At 34.6% G+C, this 17,726-nt stretch overlaps 3 protein-coding genes across 3 annotated transcripts; all 3 read right to left on the reverse strand.

The window, feature by feature from the left end:
- Positions 1-2,884: 2,884 nt before the first annotated feature.
- LOC143621235 (uncharacterized protein At4g04980-like) lies at positions 2,885-5,752 on the reverse strand. The gene is made up of 5 exons (XM_077092732.1): positions 4,755-5,752; positions 4,514-4,679; positions 3,745-3,909; positions 3,520-3,672; positions 2,885-3,161 (listed from the first exon to the last, which is right to left on the reverse strand). Exons 1-5 carry the CDS (start codon positions 5,750-5,752, stop codon positions 2,982-2,984), a joined length of 1,662 nt encoding a protein of 553 aa, XP_076948847.1. The 3' UTR covers positions 2,885-2,981.
- A 174-nt stretch (positions 5,753-5,926) lies between these two features.
- On the reverse strand, positions 5,927-6,968 carry LOC143621107 (uncharacterized). The gene is made up of 4 exons (XM_077092625.1): positions 6,705-6,968; positions 6,545-6,637; positions 6,343-6,460; positions 5,927-6,265 (listed from the first exon to the last, which is right to left on the reverse strand). Exons 1-4 carry the CDS (start codon positions 6,762-6,764, stop codon positions 6,051-6,053), a joined length of 486 nt encoding a protein of 161 aa, XP_076948740.1. The 5' UTR covers positions 6,765-6,968; the 3' UTR covers positions 5,927-6,050.
- A 2,364-nt stretch (positions 6,969-9,332) lies between these two features.
- LOC143621183 (COP1-interacting protein 7-like) lies at positions 9,333-16,957 on the reverse strand. The gene is made up of 9 exons (XM_077092691.1): positions 16,827-16,957; positions 15,341-15,517; positions 14,090-14,202; positions 13,957-14,009; positions 13,633-13,679; positions 13,394-13,546; positions 13,070-13,272; positions 11,043-12,475; positions 9,333-9,708 (listed from the first exon to the last, which is right to left on the reverse strand). The coding sequence occupies exons 1-9, from the start codon at positions 16,883-16,885 to the stop codon at positions 9,562-9,564; spliced, it is 2,385 nt and encodes a 794-aa protein (XP_076948806.1). The 5' UTR covers positions 16,886-16,957; the 3' UTR covers positions 9,333-9,561.
- Positions 16,958-17,726: the final 769 nt, after the last annotated feature.

The raw sequence follows: 17,726 nt of genomic DNA on the forward strand, positions 1-17,726 counted from the left end.
AATAAGTTTGTCGGTCCTTGTAATCACATAACAAGTGAAGTTTTTGAAAATGAAAATATGTATATAGCAACACCATACTCAGAAGAGAATAAAATGTTTGCTTTTATCGTATATTTTTGTTTTAAAAAAATATTTATGTGTGAAGAAGGTATTGCCGTTTAACGTCGTGGGTGTAATTGATTTTGAATAAGGGGTAAATATGTAACTATTTATAAATTAACAAAATGTACTAAATAGTGTTGACACTCGTAGCTTATGATTATAAAAACATATTTGAAATGATGTGCAGCCGATTGACAAAGCATGCACATTGCAAATTCGGTCGATATCGGATTACGACACCGGAACTAAACAACAAAAATTGTCAATGGCATAAATCATAATACAAAAAATTAACATGTTAAAAGAGAATAAGTGTGTTGCGATGATGAATCGACACGAATTCGATCGGTATTGACACTAAATTGTAAATGTTAATTAGTAAGCCCAAATTTGAAAGTAAACAATTGTTTTAAAAAATATAATAAAATCTATAAAAGATGGAAAATGTGGTGCATAAAGCACAAATTATACATAAAATAATTATCTATGCTTGCGGCATCAAACATGGATAGTTATCTTATGTCTAGTTAGTAATACAAACTAATACATTTTCGAGAATAATAAACGAAAGAGTGAATACTTTGTTCAAATTTGCTACGGAGTATTTCAATTCAAAAGTTTAAAATTTGCAATTTTCTTCCCTGATGGACGAAAATTGACGTAAATGAAACTTTAGGGACGAAAAAAGCAATTTTTAAACTTTTGGACTGAAATATCAAATTTGAACAAACCACAGAGACGAAAAGTGCACGTCTAAAACTAAAATAAAAGATAGTAGTCAAATGATTAGATTATGTTTAGTTTTTACTATATATGTGGTATTCTAAAATTTATTTCAAGTTGACAAAGTTAATTTTGGTTAACTCGCTTATGAGTTATGACACACATCGTAACCAAAACCGACTCACAATTATTTTGTTACTCGGTGATGGCTTAACAAAACCATCACTTAATAGTCGATTAATCCAGTCATTGGTTGGTTAAGTAAGTTATTTGCTCGTCCTCTACTCTGGTTTGGAGAACACCAAACCAAACCATGCGGGTTAATTTTGGTTAACTTCACCTTCTTAACGGTTTCATGGTTTGAACATATTTATTTTCAAAATCATTTACTTATATTTAGACTTACAAATTATTACAATGGTTAATGATTGTAATACATATACATAACTACGGCTTAAAAAAATTAAAAATATATGTTAATAAGAAAGTTGAAACAACCAATTCCAAAGTTCCATATGTTTGGATTGAGGCCGTTCAAACTGACCGACTTGCTTTCAGTTTTGACTGTTCGGTCTGTTTCAATGGTTCATTAACACCTAGTAATTATAAAAATAAGGCTTTCAAAAGTAGCACCTTATAAAACATATACTATTTATATAACTCCATTGTGTTTTGAGGCCTTATTTAAGGAGAGAACAGAAAGTAAAGGAAAGAATCTGAAAAATATTTAAGATCCTACATTTTTTTAATGCATAAAAAATGGAAAAAAGATAAATAAAAACATTTAATACTTTTATCTTCTAAATTTTCTTTCAAAATGGAGAATGTGAAAATTCCATTTCTTTAAAATTTATTTTCCTTTTTTATTGAAACTCGAAAATACGAAGTTAAATAATATCATTTTTCACCATTTTCTTCTACATATTTCAATTTTTATTCTTTTCCTCTATTATTATTTTTATATGTATTCATCGAGCCTTAGCTTGAGCTGGTTTTGGTTTCTTTGATCTATATTCTTCGAGTCTTAGTTTGAGCTGATGATAACATAACTTTAAATCGGCTCTCTCGATAAACAATCTTAGAGAGACTTATGGAACCTTCAAGTAACTTGAGGGTACTAGAAAAACAATTTTTGGCCCAACAGTTTAAAACATTATAGCCTAATATATTGGTCCTAATATATTGGTTGTCCGACCCAAATCTAAACCAAACCGATAGAAAAAAACTTGATTAATCAAAAACTAATTTGTAAGAGAATTCAATGACCAAACATTTTGGTTTCGGTTAAGGCCCAAAACCAAACCGAACCACCTCATGCACACTCTTAGCATTTAGGAGTTCGACCCAGAATTTCGTCAAAACCGGTCAAGTTCATAGTGAACACCCCTAACAAAATAAAAAATAAAGATAAAAAATAAAGCTTACAATCTTGCTTAATAAACTTCAATTATTTAAGTAGACCCCTTACAATACCAAAATGAATTCCTATAAAACATATCTTTACTTTTATTATGTTTTCTTAAACGTAAAATACAATTTATTTGTGACTAAGATTCAATAAGAGCTTTAAACTATACCAATAGTGGTGGTTGGTCTCTGTTTAGACACCTTTGGTGGTTGGTCTTTGTTTAGACACCTTTTAAATTAAACTTCTAGTTTTTTAATGTTTTTAAAGAAGAGTGCAACTTTTAATACTCTTAATTTAAAATTTTAATTCACAAGGTAAAATGGGTTTTTTACTCAGATAATTATATAAACATAAGTTTAAAAAAATATAAGTGATGTGTTATAATATTTGTTAAGTAGCTTAAATAGCAGGATAGCACTTTTTACAAGCAGAATAAATCACCTGTGGAAGATGTTCAGTGTTGTCACACATCCGAATTGCGGATTAAACACTTACATTTCAATAAAACCAACTGTGCAAACCGAAATAGTGATGCTAAAGTCCGTTATCTAGCATTTCCGAGCTTATATCCTATCTGCAACATACACAAGTGTCCAAAATTTATTTACATGTAGGACACGGTGCACATAAGCCTAATGTAACACATTTGTTCGATCAAGCGGCTTAAATGGCTCATTGTTGTGCTGCAAGTATAGTGTCCCTATATATACACATGTCAACTAAAATGTGTTTTCTTTAATAATAAATACTAATGCATATTATCGGCTTGTAATTGTTGAGCGATCTCTTTTGTTAAGTTCTCAGCACGCTCATCTTGTCCCCCTGCAAACGAATACACCCGAAATGCAAACTGGAATGCCTTCCAAAGGGTTTTATTTGAACTACTCTTCTTCCCATTTTTCTTAGATGCACTTGCCAATTTCTTTTCCTGTTTATAGAACAATTCAATTGTTTATCATCATATGATTTGTATTAGGTTTTATTATATTTAATAGGGATGTGATCTTCACGGACCACCCCCATGGTGACTGTACAGGCCTATACGGCTCATATAGGGTTATTAAGGCCGTAGAGGCCACACATGACTGACAAGTGTACGGATGGGACACAAAAAACAGCCTTTTGAAGTCCTAGACCCGTATAGCCCTATTCGAGCCGTATACGTTTTCAACAACTCAGGTCATATACGGCCCGTATAGCCCTATACGAAGTGTATAGGCGAAAGGTGGTGTGTGAAGATCCATGGTGGTGTATGAAGATCCTATGCCATTTGTTATCAGAGTTACCTTTAGTGCTAATTCCATACAGCTTGAGGAAACATCCACCATGAGTTCTTTGATTCTGATAAGTATAGCAAAATCGAAATGGATCTTCTGACTCTTAAATTTCTTGATTTCGTCATCCTTTGTTCGGTCTAATGTGTCCAATTCTCCTTTGATCTTGACGTGAAATTGTTTATCGGTTAGTGATGAAACGACAAAATGGTATAAGATAATTAGGGTCGGTGTTACCTTATTGAAATAATTCTCAATTCTATCGAGAAGTTGGTTCGCCGGTGGCTCTATATCCCAGTTTTGCAAAGTATCGGCTATCGCATCTAGCTTAGAGTATAATGCTGCAGCCATTCTCAATCCTTCCAACTTCTTGGTAGGAAAGTCTTCAAACCTTGCCAGAACCTAGTTTACATTAAAGTCACATTTGAAACTGTTTAGTTTTTTAAATTACTTTTATATAATTAAAATAGAAGTATAGAGATTTTTTTTCAAAGCAGGAAAACAGAAGAGTTTAAATGATGTCTACGAGAGATAGAGAATGAAAGCTTTTGGTTTCTAGGAGTCAGGCGATCTGCCATCTGAAATAGCGAATCCTAAGAAGTGTCCAGTTGTTTGTCAGTGCTTGTCTGGCAAGTTGGAAGTTTGGAATTTATTCCGCCATTCCAAAGGACAGAACCTGTTTGCATATGCTAGAATCCGCCATTTGAATTGGCGGATCCTATGTCAAAAAGCTGGTACATCAAATCAATGCATGTACTTGTCTGAGTTAAGATTCAAGATCTTCCATTTCATATGGCGGATCGTAGCATATTCAAATTGGATCCGTCCTTTGGAATGACTATACGCGTTCGAAACCTCAAAATCACCAAACAATCGCTGACAACATCTGGACCATTTCAAATGGTGGGTCGCCTAAAAACCAAAAACTTTTATTCTCTCCTAAAAACCATTTAAACTCTTTTTTTCCTATTTTGAAAAAAAATATATAAAAAATCAGAGTATAGACCTGTGTTTCATCGGTTAGTTTCTCAAGATGGGATTCCACATATTTGTGAAAGTCGATGAGCTCATCCATATCTGTTGTTTGGAAAGATATCAGGGCGGATTGCACTTCTTTGACGGAATCTGAATAGTTTTTAACATCCTCTTCGATTTGCTGAAAGTAGGATGATCTGTAAACCAAAAAAACTTAAATATCCAGAAAACATATAAAGTTTATAAATATGGATTTAATGATTTAAATGAACCTTTTTGTCATCTCTGCAAGTGCATCAGCCATTCCCATTTTTTCACTGCCACCAGAAGAAAGAGCAACTTTACTATCTTTCCTTTGCAATGTTTTAGTTTTCACACCTGATCCTTCAACCTTTGCTTTGAGTGTACGGTACAGGCATCCCATCTGAGATGATCTTTTTAACTTACTGACTGATTTACGCAGCAATTTTCCGCCATTACCAACTGCAGGTGGTGGTGGTGGAGCACCGCCTTTGACCTCTTGCACCGGTGGTGGCGGTTGTTGGACCGATCCACCTGATGATGTTGATGGTGGTGGTGGTGGAGGAATGCTTCCACCTGCTGCTGCTGCTGCTGGTGGTGAAGGAATGCTTCCACCTGCTGCTGCTGGTGGTGGTGGAATGCTTCCACCTGCTGTGGGAGCTGCTGCTGGTGGTCCTGGTGGAATAAAAGATAATCCTACTGACACTGGCAAACCATTGTCTGACGACGATGGTGGTGGTGGTGGTGGCGGCGGCGGTTGTGCTGCATTACTTGGTGGGGGTGACTGTGATGCTGTAGTACTTGTTACTGTTGAGGATGCAGGTGGAGGTGGAGGCGGTGGTGGTGGTGGTGATGCTGTATTGCTTATTGTCACCAAGGGAGGAGGTGAAGGTGGAGGCTGTGATGCTGGCGGTAATGGTGGTGGTGGTGGTGGTGATGGAGGACAAAGATTTCCTACTGATGTGAGAGATGAATCTGCTGTATGGTTGATGTCCATCTTTGGTGAAGGCTTATCTGGTGATGATAGTGGTGGTGATGGCTGTGGTGATGGCTGCAATTGACTGGCTTCTGAGTCCAATATCTGAGGTGGCGACGACACTATTGCTGCTGAAATGGATGGCCTTTCAGAAGACGATGATGGAATCAACTGTACATTCTCAGAATCCACAATTGATTTTAAAGATGATGACGGTAACGAAATCTCCATTTGCACTATCACATTGCCATCAGGATTCCCATTATTGTCCATCTGGAATCACAACTCTTAATATCAGTGACATTTAACTTCTCCACATCTTCAACTTAAAAAGATCAGAGATGAAAAAACTGGCAGGTCGGGTAACGGGTGTCAAAAGTCAAAACATGTCAGGTTGACCAGAAAAAACTTTTCATCTGGTTCAAAAAAGATACTATTTCATTAACAATTTAATATCCGACTCAAGGTTTTTGACCAGTTAGAGATAAAACATAGCCTGAATCGACCATTCATAAGTAAACGGGTCAAAATTGTCATGTCTGATCAAGAGAACAGGTGGAGAGAATTTAACTTATGAGCATGCCTTTGCAGATTGTTTATTTGACAACACGCGAAGAACTGAAGTTGGTGAAGGTACTTTGTCTGGATAAGATTTTGAAGAAGAATTCCCATTTGAACTAGAAGGCGAGTCTACATGGTTCTTCGTTTCTTTGTTATTATCCGTATCCGTTTTATTGTTCATTTTCTCTCGTGCCACGTTAATAATGTCATCAAGCAAAGCCAACGCTATAATAAGCGACAAGAACTATATTACAAGATGATTAACTGAGATCATATACATTGTAATGAAAACATTAACTTACCATGTTTTTCTAAATCAAACTCTGCTGCGTTGTCTGTTTTGGATTTGACCATCCATTCATCATTATGCATCCAATGCTTCCCAAGAGACTTGATAGATGCACAAAGCTCATTTATTGCCTGTTTGCAGAACTCATTGATTACAAAAAAACCAAAACTTTGAAGTCGATAAAATCCACAATTATATGTTTACATCAAAAAAACCTTATCCACAGCTCCTTCTGAATCTGATATTGAAATCCAATGCACGACATTTGGGTATAATTTATGCAGTTCATTGACAGTGTGTTTCACCACCTGCAAATAAACCAGAGAAATAGGTTGAATTAACGATTTCTAACACGTTTTACAATACAAATTATACCTCAAAATCGGTTGAAGAACTACTACATGGAGGCAAATCAACCAACTCTCCAAAGCTCATGATCTTCTTTCGAAGCTCAATCAATCTGTCAGAGTTGTCAGCAGCATGCGGCTTCTGCACCACCACATTCTCGGTTTCGGGAGCCCTTTTTGATGATTGAGACCTTTTACTATTCCCGGGATGGTTTTTACTTGTCGCCTGATCCTTCTTACTCGACCCCACGGTACTTTTTCCTTTCTTTCAGATCAATAACAAGTCAATCAGAGCTGCATTGGATCAGTAGTGTGCAATGCACAAAACAAGGGCTATAATCTATATCTAACATACTAGAACAAACCCTTTTAACTCATTTGGGATTTTCATCAAACACCTTAAATGTGCATTAGACTACCCGCAACGCTACAACCCATTCTTCCCACATGCAGGCCTAGTCAGCATGCCACATCAACTTTTTACCCATTCTTACACAAACATATTTTTACCTACAGCACTACCAGACCCATCATTCCCACATGCAACCTACTTTTTAATATTTAATTTATGGATTTGTGAGACAAATAATCAAATATATGACAGGCAGTCACAGATGGCCTACGTGCAGCTGCGTTGCAGACCGTCTTAGATATGTTATCATATGTAGTGCATAATGCAGAAAAGAGCTATAACCTATATCTAGCATACTAGAACAAAACTTTGAACTTATTCGGGCTTTTCATCAAACACCTAAATCCCTTACGTGCATTAAACAAATACTGCATAATGCTAAAACGAAGCGTTATATTATGTATCTAGCACCCAGTTTTTCTTGCTAATGGATCATAATTCATAGTAATTACATTAACCAACATGAATTATATCTAGTACAAACCCGTAAACTCATTCGGGCTTTTCATCAAACACCTTACATGCATTAAACAAGTACCGCATTATGCACACAAAGAAAAATTATAATCTGTATCTAGCAGACTAGCACTTAATGCTAATGGATCAAACTAGTTATATTAATCAGCAGGAATAGAATTATAAACCCTTAAACTCATTTGGGTTTTTCATCAAACACCTTATGTGCATTACATAAAACATGAATAAAACCAATTACCCGAGATCTAGACGCCTTCTTTCGAAACAGACAACCGAAACATGGCATCCCAGATGACTCTTTATGCCGCATCGAAACAAAAATTGATAACCAAATTGGGTCAAATCATTGGGTTCAGTAGTAACCATAGAACCCTAATTATTGACAATTGAACAACAAATTGACGCCGAAATTAAATACCCAATTTACCCAATTAATAATAATAAAAATATTGAAATCAAAAACAATATTCAGATTCAAATTCATACCCACCCATTTTCTGGACTCTTTACGTTTAATTCAAAGAGTCCAGAAAATCAATAATAATAATAATAATAATAATAATAATAATAATAATAATAATTTTTTATATGTTTTGAGAATATTTTTTTATTTATTATTATGTGCAAAAAGTTCGCGCCTTTAATGTTCTTGAGTTTGGGGTATTTATATTGTGGGTGGATAATTACATAAATAGTCCCTATGAAAATGCAAGGTTTCGAGCCTACGCTTTCAAACTACGCTTTCAAACTGGTTTCTATATGATCGGTTTCGAAACGATTTATTATAGTGACGGGCCATGACATTTTAACAAGAAGGTTGATATATAGGGGTGTGAAAGAAACCAAAATAACCTATTCGAAATCATAAAAACCGAAAAATCCAAACCGAAAAAACCGGATCGAAACAAAAAAACGACAGTTTGGTTTTATGTTTTTTGTACAAACCGAACTAACGGTTCGGTTTTGGTTTTGCATGTAAGAAAAAAAAACGAACGGAACTGAATTCCTAAATTTTTATATTTTATTTTTTATTATAAGTAATTTATAAGAATTTTATAAAATATATAACTTAAATATTTTTGGTCAAAAATATAATAATCTATTAGTTAACAATTAACAAAATTATTTATACCTATATTCATTCTTTTTGACCAACTTTTTCTTCGGACTAAAATCCTCAAACTCATATGACAAAAACCGACAAACTGAAACCGAACTGAAATCAAAACGAAACCGAAACCGAACGGTTTCAAAAAATCAAAAAACCGAAGTTTTGATTTTAGCTCAAAATCGCACCGAAGTCCGAACCATACCACGCACAACCCTATCGATATATAGAAGCATTTAAAAAGGAACTACATAATTAAAAATCTAGATTCTAGATAAATTTTAAATTGAATTAAATAAAGTCACAAAGTAAACAGATAAAATTAGTAAGAATGTGCCAGTAAAAAATAGAATTATTAAAGAGTAAACTATGGTTTTCGTTACCGTGGTTTGTCTAAATTTGCGATTTTAGTCAAATAGTTTCAAATTTACGATTCTCGTTCCTTGGGTACTCTTAAATTTTTATGTTTAAATACAATAAAATAAGCGTTAATAATACTCAACACACTATAAAAATTTATTCTTTATATTTATTAAAGTAAATATAGCCAACTTTGACCTGAAAATATATAAATTTTCAACATATTAAACCAACAAACCAAAATATTTATAAAACACAAAATAATTTCATAATGTACCACAATCACCACCATGTTTATTATTACAAATTAAAATTAAAATAAACATACATTATACATACACAAAAATTATTCCGAAAATGTATAAATACTCGTATCATTCATCACCGTATTTAACAAAAACCACCCAGTATTATACACACCAACCCACATTGGACAATACAAACAAGAACTCAATAATAACAACCGTCTGTCGCAGTAGCAGGCCATGTGTGAATTCTCCTTCATGTATAAAACTTATTACCAGCATTTTACTTGGCTGTCGCCTTTGTCTTAAGTGGACTAGCAACGGTCTTTGGGTTAACCGGCTTCTTAGCAGCAGCAGCTGCGGTTCTTTCAGCAATTCTCCTTTGTCGTTCGGCTGCTAGCTCTTCCACCCTCCTTCGAGCCTCGTCTTCCTGTTTCAATATAAAGTAACTTATAAACAATAGACATAAACTTTTTGCATGCATGAAATATACAATTTTTATATTATTTTTATTACAAGAATCTTACAAATTTTGTCCTCTTGGCTAAAAATATTGCTCTTTTACAATAAAAGGCCTAAAGATTCAAGATCCTAGTTGATAATCTAAAATATAAATGAAAAGGAAAAATTTTGTCCACTTTGGTTGGGCCGGGGGCAAACAAGCTTGTGTTGACCTCACAGGGGTATCTCCCTTAGCTGGTTTGAGGGATAATGGGTTTGTAGCTGGGTAAGCAATGAAAAGGGCTGAAACGAAGAAGGTGGAGAAACATGCTAAAACCTGCGAAGAAAACCAACATGTTTTTGTCCCTCTGGCTTTTGATACCTTTGGCTCCTTGGCACCGGAAGCTATCCGTTTCCTAACCAGGGTCCAACGGGTTGTGCATAGCAATGTGTCGACTCCAAAGGGGCAGGGGTATGTCTTTAGCAGGTTAGGGTTTGCAATTCATAAAGGGGTGGCGGTGCAGCTTGTTGCCCGCCTACCTGCTATGTTGATGTAATATCTATGTTTCTATATAATTTGAGAGCCCAAAAATAAATCAACATAAGGAAAAATCCAAACCGAAAAAACTGAATCGAAACAAAAACCGCCGGTCTGGTTTTATGTTTTTGTAAAAACCGAACTTGCGGCTCGGTTTTGGTTTCGCGTGTAATAAAAACCGAACCGAACCTCTATATTTTTGTTTTTTATTTTTATTTTTAAATAATCTATAAGAATTTAATAAATATGTAACTTAAATATTTTTGGCCAAATGTATAATAATCAATTAGTTAATAATTAAAAAAAATATTTGTACCTAAGTTCATTATTTTTGGCCAACTATTTTCGGCCTAAACTTTTCAAGCTCAAATGACAAAAACCGAAACCATAGCGAAAAGCCGAAAAACAGAAACCGAACGGTTTCAAAAATCCAAAACCCGAAGTTTCGGTTTTTGGTTTGGTTTTAGCCCAAAACAGACCCAAACCGAACCGTGCACACACCTAGCACTTTCACTTTTAAGGTTAGATGTGTTCATATTAAATTTTGAAACCAAAAGTAACTAGTTTGACATTAAAAGTCAAGTCAAACTTGTACTTGACAAAATTAAAATTGCTATTCAATCTTTTAACAATTTGGCACTATTTATTTTAAAACTTACGCCAAGTTAAGTTGGTTTATGATATAACTATTGGTTTCGCATTGAAGGTTAGATACGTCTGTATTAAAGTTATAACTAAAAGTAACTCGTTTGACACTCGAAGTCAAGTCAAAAACACTTCCATACCTGTTCTCTTTTGCTCTTGGGAACCACAGACCGACTCACGAAAGGTAACCTCTTGTCAGTTGGGAGAGATCTTGACAAAGGTCGAGGCTTTACCACCTTCTTTGTTTTAGGCTTGACCGGGGACTCGTCGGTTTGTTCTTTTGTCTCAACAGGAGCCGGCTTGGGCTCAGACTTTGTGAACTGAGCCTCGGTCCCATAGTCGATTTCTGGGGTCCACGAGGACCTAACCGATGGCTCGGACCCAGAATCACGCAAGACCATCAAATAGAGATCATCTGGCTCATAGAACCCGGTTTTTGCCGCCTGGCTTGACTCATTGACGTCGGGTTTGTTAACGCTCTCGACCATGCTGACGTCAGTTGACCGCCATTGTGAATCGTATGCAACCGTTGTTTGCGGTTGTACCATGAAAGAATCATCAATGGGTACACTCTTTTTGTTTGTTTCGGATGAAAAAACGTCGCCTTTCATCGAAGCATAGTCGTCGATAAACGTTGACTTTCCGGTTTGACCTTCAGAGTTCTTGACCACAAACCAATCTCCATCCCTTTTGTTTCTAATCATTGAAGACTCCGACCCAAGATCCCGGAAACTCGTCATTCCACCGGTTCCCTCACCAAATCCACGCGAAACCACCAGATCAGCATCTGATGAATCTCTACCCTTCATCCTAAAAGTCTCACCATTCTCAAAATCATGAGAGTTGACTTTTCTTGACTCGTCAAATCCATTTCTATCCGGAACCACAAACGAGTCGTTGACTCTCGCTTTCGGTTGACTTTTCACATAACTTTCAGAGCCAAAATCCATAGCATCGTTTCTCGCCGAGAAATGATCATCTTGAACATCATCTTTCAAGAGCAGATTTTGAAATGCATCCCAGTTTTCATTTCGTTTTCCCGATTCATTATCCAAGTCAGCGTCTTTCTTCTTCTTCTCGTGTGATTTCGACGACTTATTATGGTGTTTAACCAAAGACTCGAGAACATCATCAACTTCATCTTCAGCAGAATCATCACTACCACCATCCGAATTCTTCCTATTGGAAGTAATATAATTAATGTTTCGGATAACAACCGTTTTCGAAGACTTCTTTTTGCTCTTCTTACTCGACTTTTCATGCTTCGAGACAGTACCCGAGTCACTAACAGAATCAGACTCACCATCTTCATTGCTTTCATCATCATCTTCCTCCGAGGAGTCAGGTAACGGAGACTTTGACTTCTTTTTGGAAGATGATCTATGATGTCGGCCGTGGCCAGAATCATCAACGGGCCAGTTCATATGAGGTGGATAATATGGAGGCAAACCAGGGTATGGATACGGGTAACGTGGACCTTGTGGGCCAAAGTTGTACATGTATTGAGGCATCTGGTTTGGCCATGGCATCTGCATTGGGACATTTGAAGGAGTAGATGGTGCTTGATCTGTATCTGCAACAAAAAAAAAAAAACTTTATAAGAAACCTTATTTGTGGTCAAATAAGTAAATATTTTAAACACAAATTTTACATGAACAGTTCATTTAAAAGATAGTAATCCATTATATTTTGTTTAATTCAACATGTGAGCGTTATTTTTTCATTTAAATTTGAAAGGGTATATAAGAATCGAGTTTCTTGCATTGGCTTGTTTGACTATAATAGTCAAAACAGTTCTGTTTTATGGAAAAAAAAGGAGGCGGCATTTTGCTACAAGATCCAAAATTTGCATAAACTTGGATTGCTAAAAACTTAGTAATCGATAATGTATTGTCTCTTTATGTGAAAGCGGAGCTATGTTAATCAAGTCAAATCATACGATTTTGACCTGCCAACAACTTTCTTGTCATTTCTTTAAATTTTCATAAATAATGATTTTATTAAATACTAGTATATTAATTATCCACTTGTCTTTTTTAAAGCAATATAAGAGGTTGTAAACATTTTGATATGGCACGGGTGACTTTTAAACGTTAGACTTGTTATCCATTCAAACTAAACTTCTTAATACAACCCGTTACACACATAAACACGTAAAGGTACTTACTTTTGTCACCTTCTGGATTCTCGAAGTTGAGATCATTATTTAGAGTTGAAGCATTACTTTCAGTTGCAATTAATAATCCAGAGGTACCGCTGTAAGCTAGTTCTGAAGGAGGATATGCAGCAGCCATTGCTGCTAATTCATCCATCCATAGACCATCATTGTGCTTCTTCTTGCATAAATCTCTGAACTCGATGCACGCTTCCCTATATGAAACAAAAAAAAATATTAACTTGAAGATCTAAACATCAAGATTTATAATTTAACTTATAATGTAAAAGAAATATCTAAATAAAAGTATTTATGATGTCAAAAGTCAAAATGTACCTTAAACGTGACGCTCCAAAATGATCAGCAAACAATATTAGATCGTTCATGTTTTCGGTTTCAAATCCAGCAACAAGTGCACGGTGATAAGCCATTGCTTGTTCTTTCCGAAGCATTGCTTTGCGTGTCTCCAATAACCGTTGAAGTTGAATCCTGTTGAAATGCAGTTGACAAAAGTCAACCTTAGTTATATGGATACAAAAAAAAAAAAAAAATCTTTATAAGCAAGCTCAAATTACTTGGAATTTTCTTCTTGTCCATTATCACCAGCTTCTCCGGTTTTGATCTATTACACAAGATATAAATTAGATACAAACATATATGAATCCCGATGTTTCAATAACAGAGACGCTGACTTTTAAGGTCAAACAAGTCAAGTTTAGGATAATAAAAGGTTTTGGTTGTGTTAAGAACTTAAAATCTAAATATATAATTTGCTAAACTTAATTACATTATATTTATTATTTTAAGTTTACTTTTTGTTTTTTTTTAAATATATATATATAAAGTTTACATTTTTATGTTTGACCACCAAATATTTGACTTGATTTGTGTACGTGTACCTTGGAGGGATCGGTAGACTTCTTAGTGCTTCCATCAGATGATAAGCTTCCAGCTAAAAAATCGATATCAATGTGAGACAACAAATAAACACAAGTCGTTTCAAGAGTTGACTTTTTGACTTTTGAGCAATACCTTCACCAACTTGTTCCTCGCTGTCATTAACAGAATTCTCGATTTGTAAAATTTCTCGTTCTAATCTTATAAACCTCTCAAGAACTTCAGGCGAGTTTATGAACCGCACAAGCCTGCAAATATCAACCGATTAGTGCCAAGATTCTCTTACTTTGTTATGACTCATGTGAGCAAACAAGGAATCTAGTAGCATAGTGAGCTTTGCTTTCTAATGAGGCAAGCATTTGAAAAGGCTTTCAATCAATAAAGCATGCCTTGTAATGAAGGTCTATTGGCCTCATGGACCACTTGATTCTAATTCTTTTTTTAAATTATATATATATATATTTAGAGAGAGAGAGAGAGGGGGAGAGAGAAAAGATAGAATACAATAAATGCTTGACGTACATTAGGTACAAGAATACTTATATTCATGAAATCGATCCACAAAATCACATCACAAGATCTTGAAATCGTCAATACATATCCAATTAATCATTGGTTCACCGAAATAAGCAGTTTTGGATCATTAATCGATCAATTTTTTACTTTTCTTCACGAAAACCGTTTTTGAGCGTTTTATTATTTTTGCCTTTGAGCGTTTTTGTTTTTTGCCTTTGTGCGTATCGCGTACCTATCGTACGTTAAGCAATTATTGTACAGTAACCTCACCTTATATATATATGCCATACTAAAATAGTGGGACCCACTTCAAATTTTGAAGTTGATAACAAAGTTTTAACATTTTAAGTTTGAAGTAGAGGTTTCAAAATGGGTGGTTTACGTAACGGGTTCAAATCAAAATGCGCAAATTCTTTTGGTAATGTTGATCCCGAACACTTTTTTCACATAACGGGTTGAATGAAATGATTTAGGAGGTTTATACATAGATTTGTTTGACCCGTTAAAGATTAAATATTACTCAAGTTGGCGGGTTGAATGAAATGATTTAGGAGGTTTATACATAGATTTGTTTGACCCGTTAAAGATTAAATATTACTCAAGTTGACCCGCTCACAAGTAAAGGTGTCAAAAACATCTCAATGTTAAAGCCATAACCTTTGGAACCCTGTTTGCAGATTTTCTGCTTCGGTTACTATAAAGAAAGTCTTTTTATTAAATTATTAAACAATTTCACTTCTTGATAAATGATAACAATGTCTGATGTGGATTAAGGACTACTTAATCTTGATATAATTCATTAGTGATGTGATATTTTATCCATATATCTAATCATGAATGGAATGAAACAAAATAAAGTGTGAGCTATACCTTTGGAAAGTGGATTTGGTGAACCAAAAAGCATTAGTGTTTGGTGGACGAAGAGTGATCGAATAACCCCCTTTTGAAATTTGATCTTTAAACGATTTTAAGTGTGATATGAAAGGTTCCACTAATCCAGATGCTAATTTCTCTTTCGTTTTCCCGGAACATAGCAAAAGATCACATCTGCAACAAGAACAAAGAAATCCCAAATTAACAATCAGATTCATTTCCGAAATCGGTTATTTTTGCCACTAAATTAGTTATTTCCACAAGATCTCTATTTTTTAGCCTTTTTTGTATTTTCACACATTAAATGCTTAAGGGTCATGCAATTTTAGGTAAAACCAATACAAAAAAAGATTTAATCTTAATAAATTGTTGAATGAGTAGCAAATATTCAAATCAGCAGATTTTATATAAATCCCAAAATGGTTAAATCTTTTAATAACGTCTTCGCAATCAATGAAAACTAAAAAACAGACCATTCAACAAGAACAATTAAAAACTCGGATTACAATCAATTTCAAGAATGTGAGAGAAGTCGAAATGGTCAAGCTTTTTAGGAACTTAAACAAGAATATATAAAACCATATTCAGCATAACTGAAATCAAATCAAAAGATTAAACATATCAAGAATTCTTACAATATAGAAAAAACCAGCTCATAATAACTGAAATCAACCCGAAAAAATCAAAGCTTTCAAGAATTTCAACAAGAACAAAGAAAGCCCAACTCATATCAATCCAAAAGATCAAATCTTTCAACAATTTCACCAAGAACAAAGACAACCCAGCTCAAATTAACTGAATTTAATCCAAAAAATCAAATCTTTCAAGCATTTCAACAAGAACAAAGACAACCCAACTCATAACAACTGAAATCAATCCAAAAAAATCAAATCTTTCAACAATTTCATCAAGAACAAACAAAACTCAACTCATAATAACTACAAATAAACCCAAAAGATCAATCTTTTATACCAATTCAACAAAAATAGAGAATACCCAACTCATAATAACTGTAATCAATCCAAAATATCAAATCTTTCAACAAATTCAACAGAACAAAGACAACCCAATTCATAACAACTGAAATCAATCCAAAAGATCAATTTTGTTATACAATTTCATCAACAACAACCAAAACCCAACTCATAATAACTGAAATTAATCCAAAAGATCATTTTTTTATACAAACAAAACCCAACTCATAATAACTGAAATTAATCCAAAAGATCAAATCTTTTATACCAATTCAACAAAAACAAACAAAACCCAACTCATAATAACTGAAATTAATCCAAAAAGATCAATTTTTTTATACAAATTCAACAAGAAAAACAAAGCCCAACTCATAATTACTGTAATCAATCCAAAAGATTAAATCTTTAACCAAGAACAAAGAAACCCAACTCAAAGCAACTGAAACCAAACCTAAATACAAACAAAAGATCTACAAACAAAATTAAATAATAATAATAATAATAAGTACCTTGTTCTAGTTGGAGTAAGTTGAAACAGGGCATATTCAAGATGTGTAAATGGATCCATACTGCAAATAAGATGTGAATGAAGAATGAATGTGTGGAGATAAAATTAAGAAGAATGAGTGTTGTGGTGGAATAACATGAACAGATCTGTGGAGATAGTAGTAATAGTAAGACAGCAGGAAATGATGAGGTATTGCACATGCATCAGTAGTAGTATAGGTAATGTAGTGTTGAAAGAAAGATAAGAGTGTGAGATTGAAGATAAAAGATTAATATTCTCACATGTGGGATCACATTCACATACACTCAAACGACATTGTCCCCACCTCTCTTTGTCTACCTTGAGATTTTTTTATTTTTATTTTAACTATTTAAACGACTATTGAGTTGTGTGTTTTGGAGAGCTCAGTTGTCACATTATGATCAGATTATGTTAACTTAACCGAGCTTACATTGACTGTTATTTGACAGTCGTTGGGTCACATAGGACTATTCACGACTCGAGCTTGAAACTAAACGAGGCAGCTCAGCTAGGCTCCAGCTCGATTTTGAAGTTAAACGAGCCTAAGATCGAGCCTGGGTCGATTTTGGCATGGTTACAAAAACGAGCTGACTCAGATCGGGTTGTTTCAAGTCAAGTTTCGAGAGCTCTGTTGCAACGTTCTGATCAGATTATGTTGTTTTAATTGGTTTACGTTGACTTTATAGTTTGGTCTTGCGTTACTCCGGGAAACCATACTGTCAACTGCTACTTGACAGTCGTTGTGCTACCTAGGGCTATTCACGACTCGAGTTTGAAATTACGCGAGGCAGTTTAACTAGTCTCCAGCTCGATTTTGAAATTAAACGAGCCTAGGATCGAGCTTGAGTCAATTTTGGCTCGGTTACAAAAATGAGCTAAC

Source organism: Bidens hawaiensis, unplaced genomic scaffold (genome assembly GCF_021521415.1).
Source record: "Bidens hawaiensis isolate Kalapana, Puna unplaced genomic scaffold, B.hawaiensis_p1.1 tig00002772_1, whole genome shotgun sequence".
Lineage (NCBI taxonomy): Eukaryota > Viridiplantae > Streptophyta > Magnoliopsida > Asterales > Asteraceae > Bidens > Bidens hawaiensis.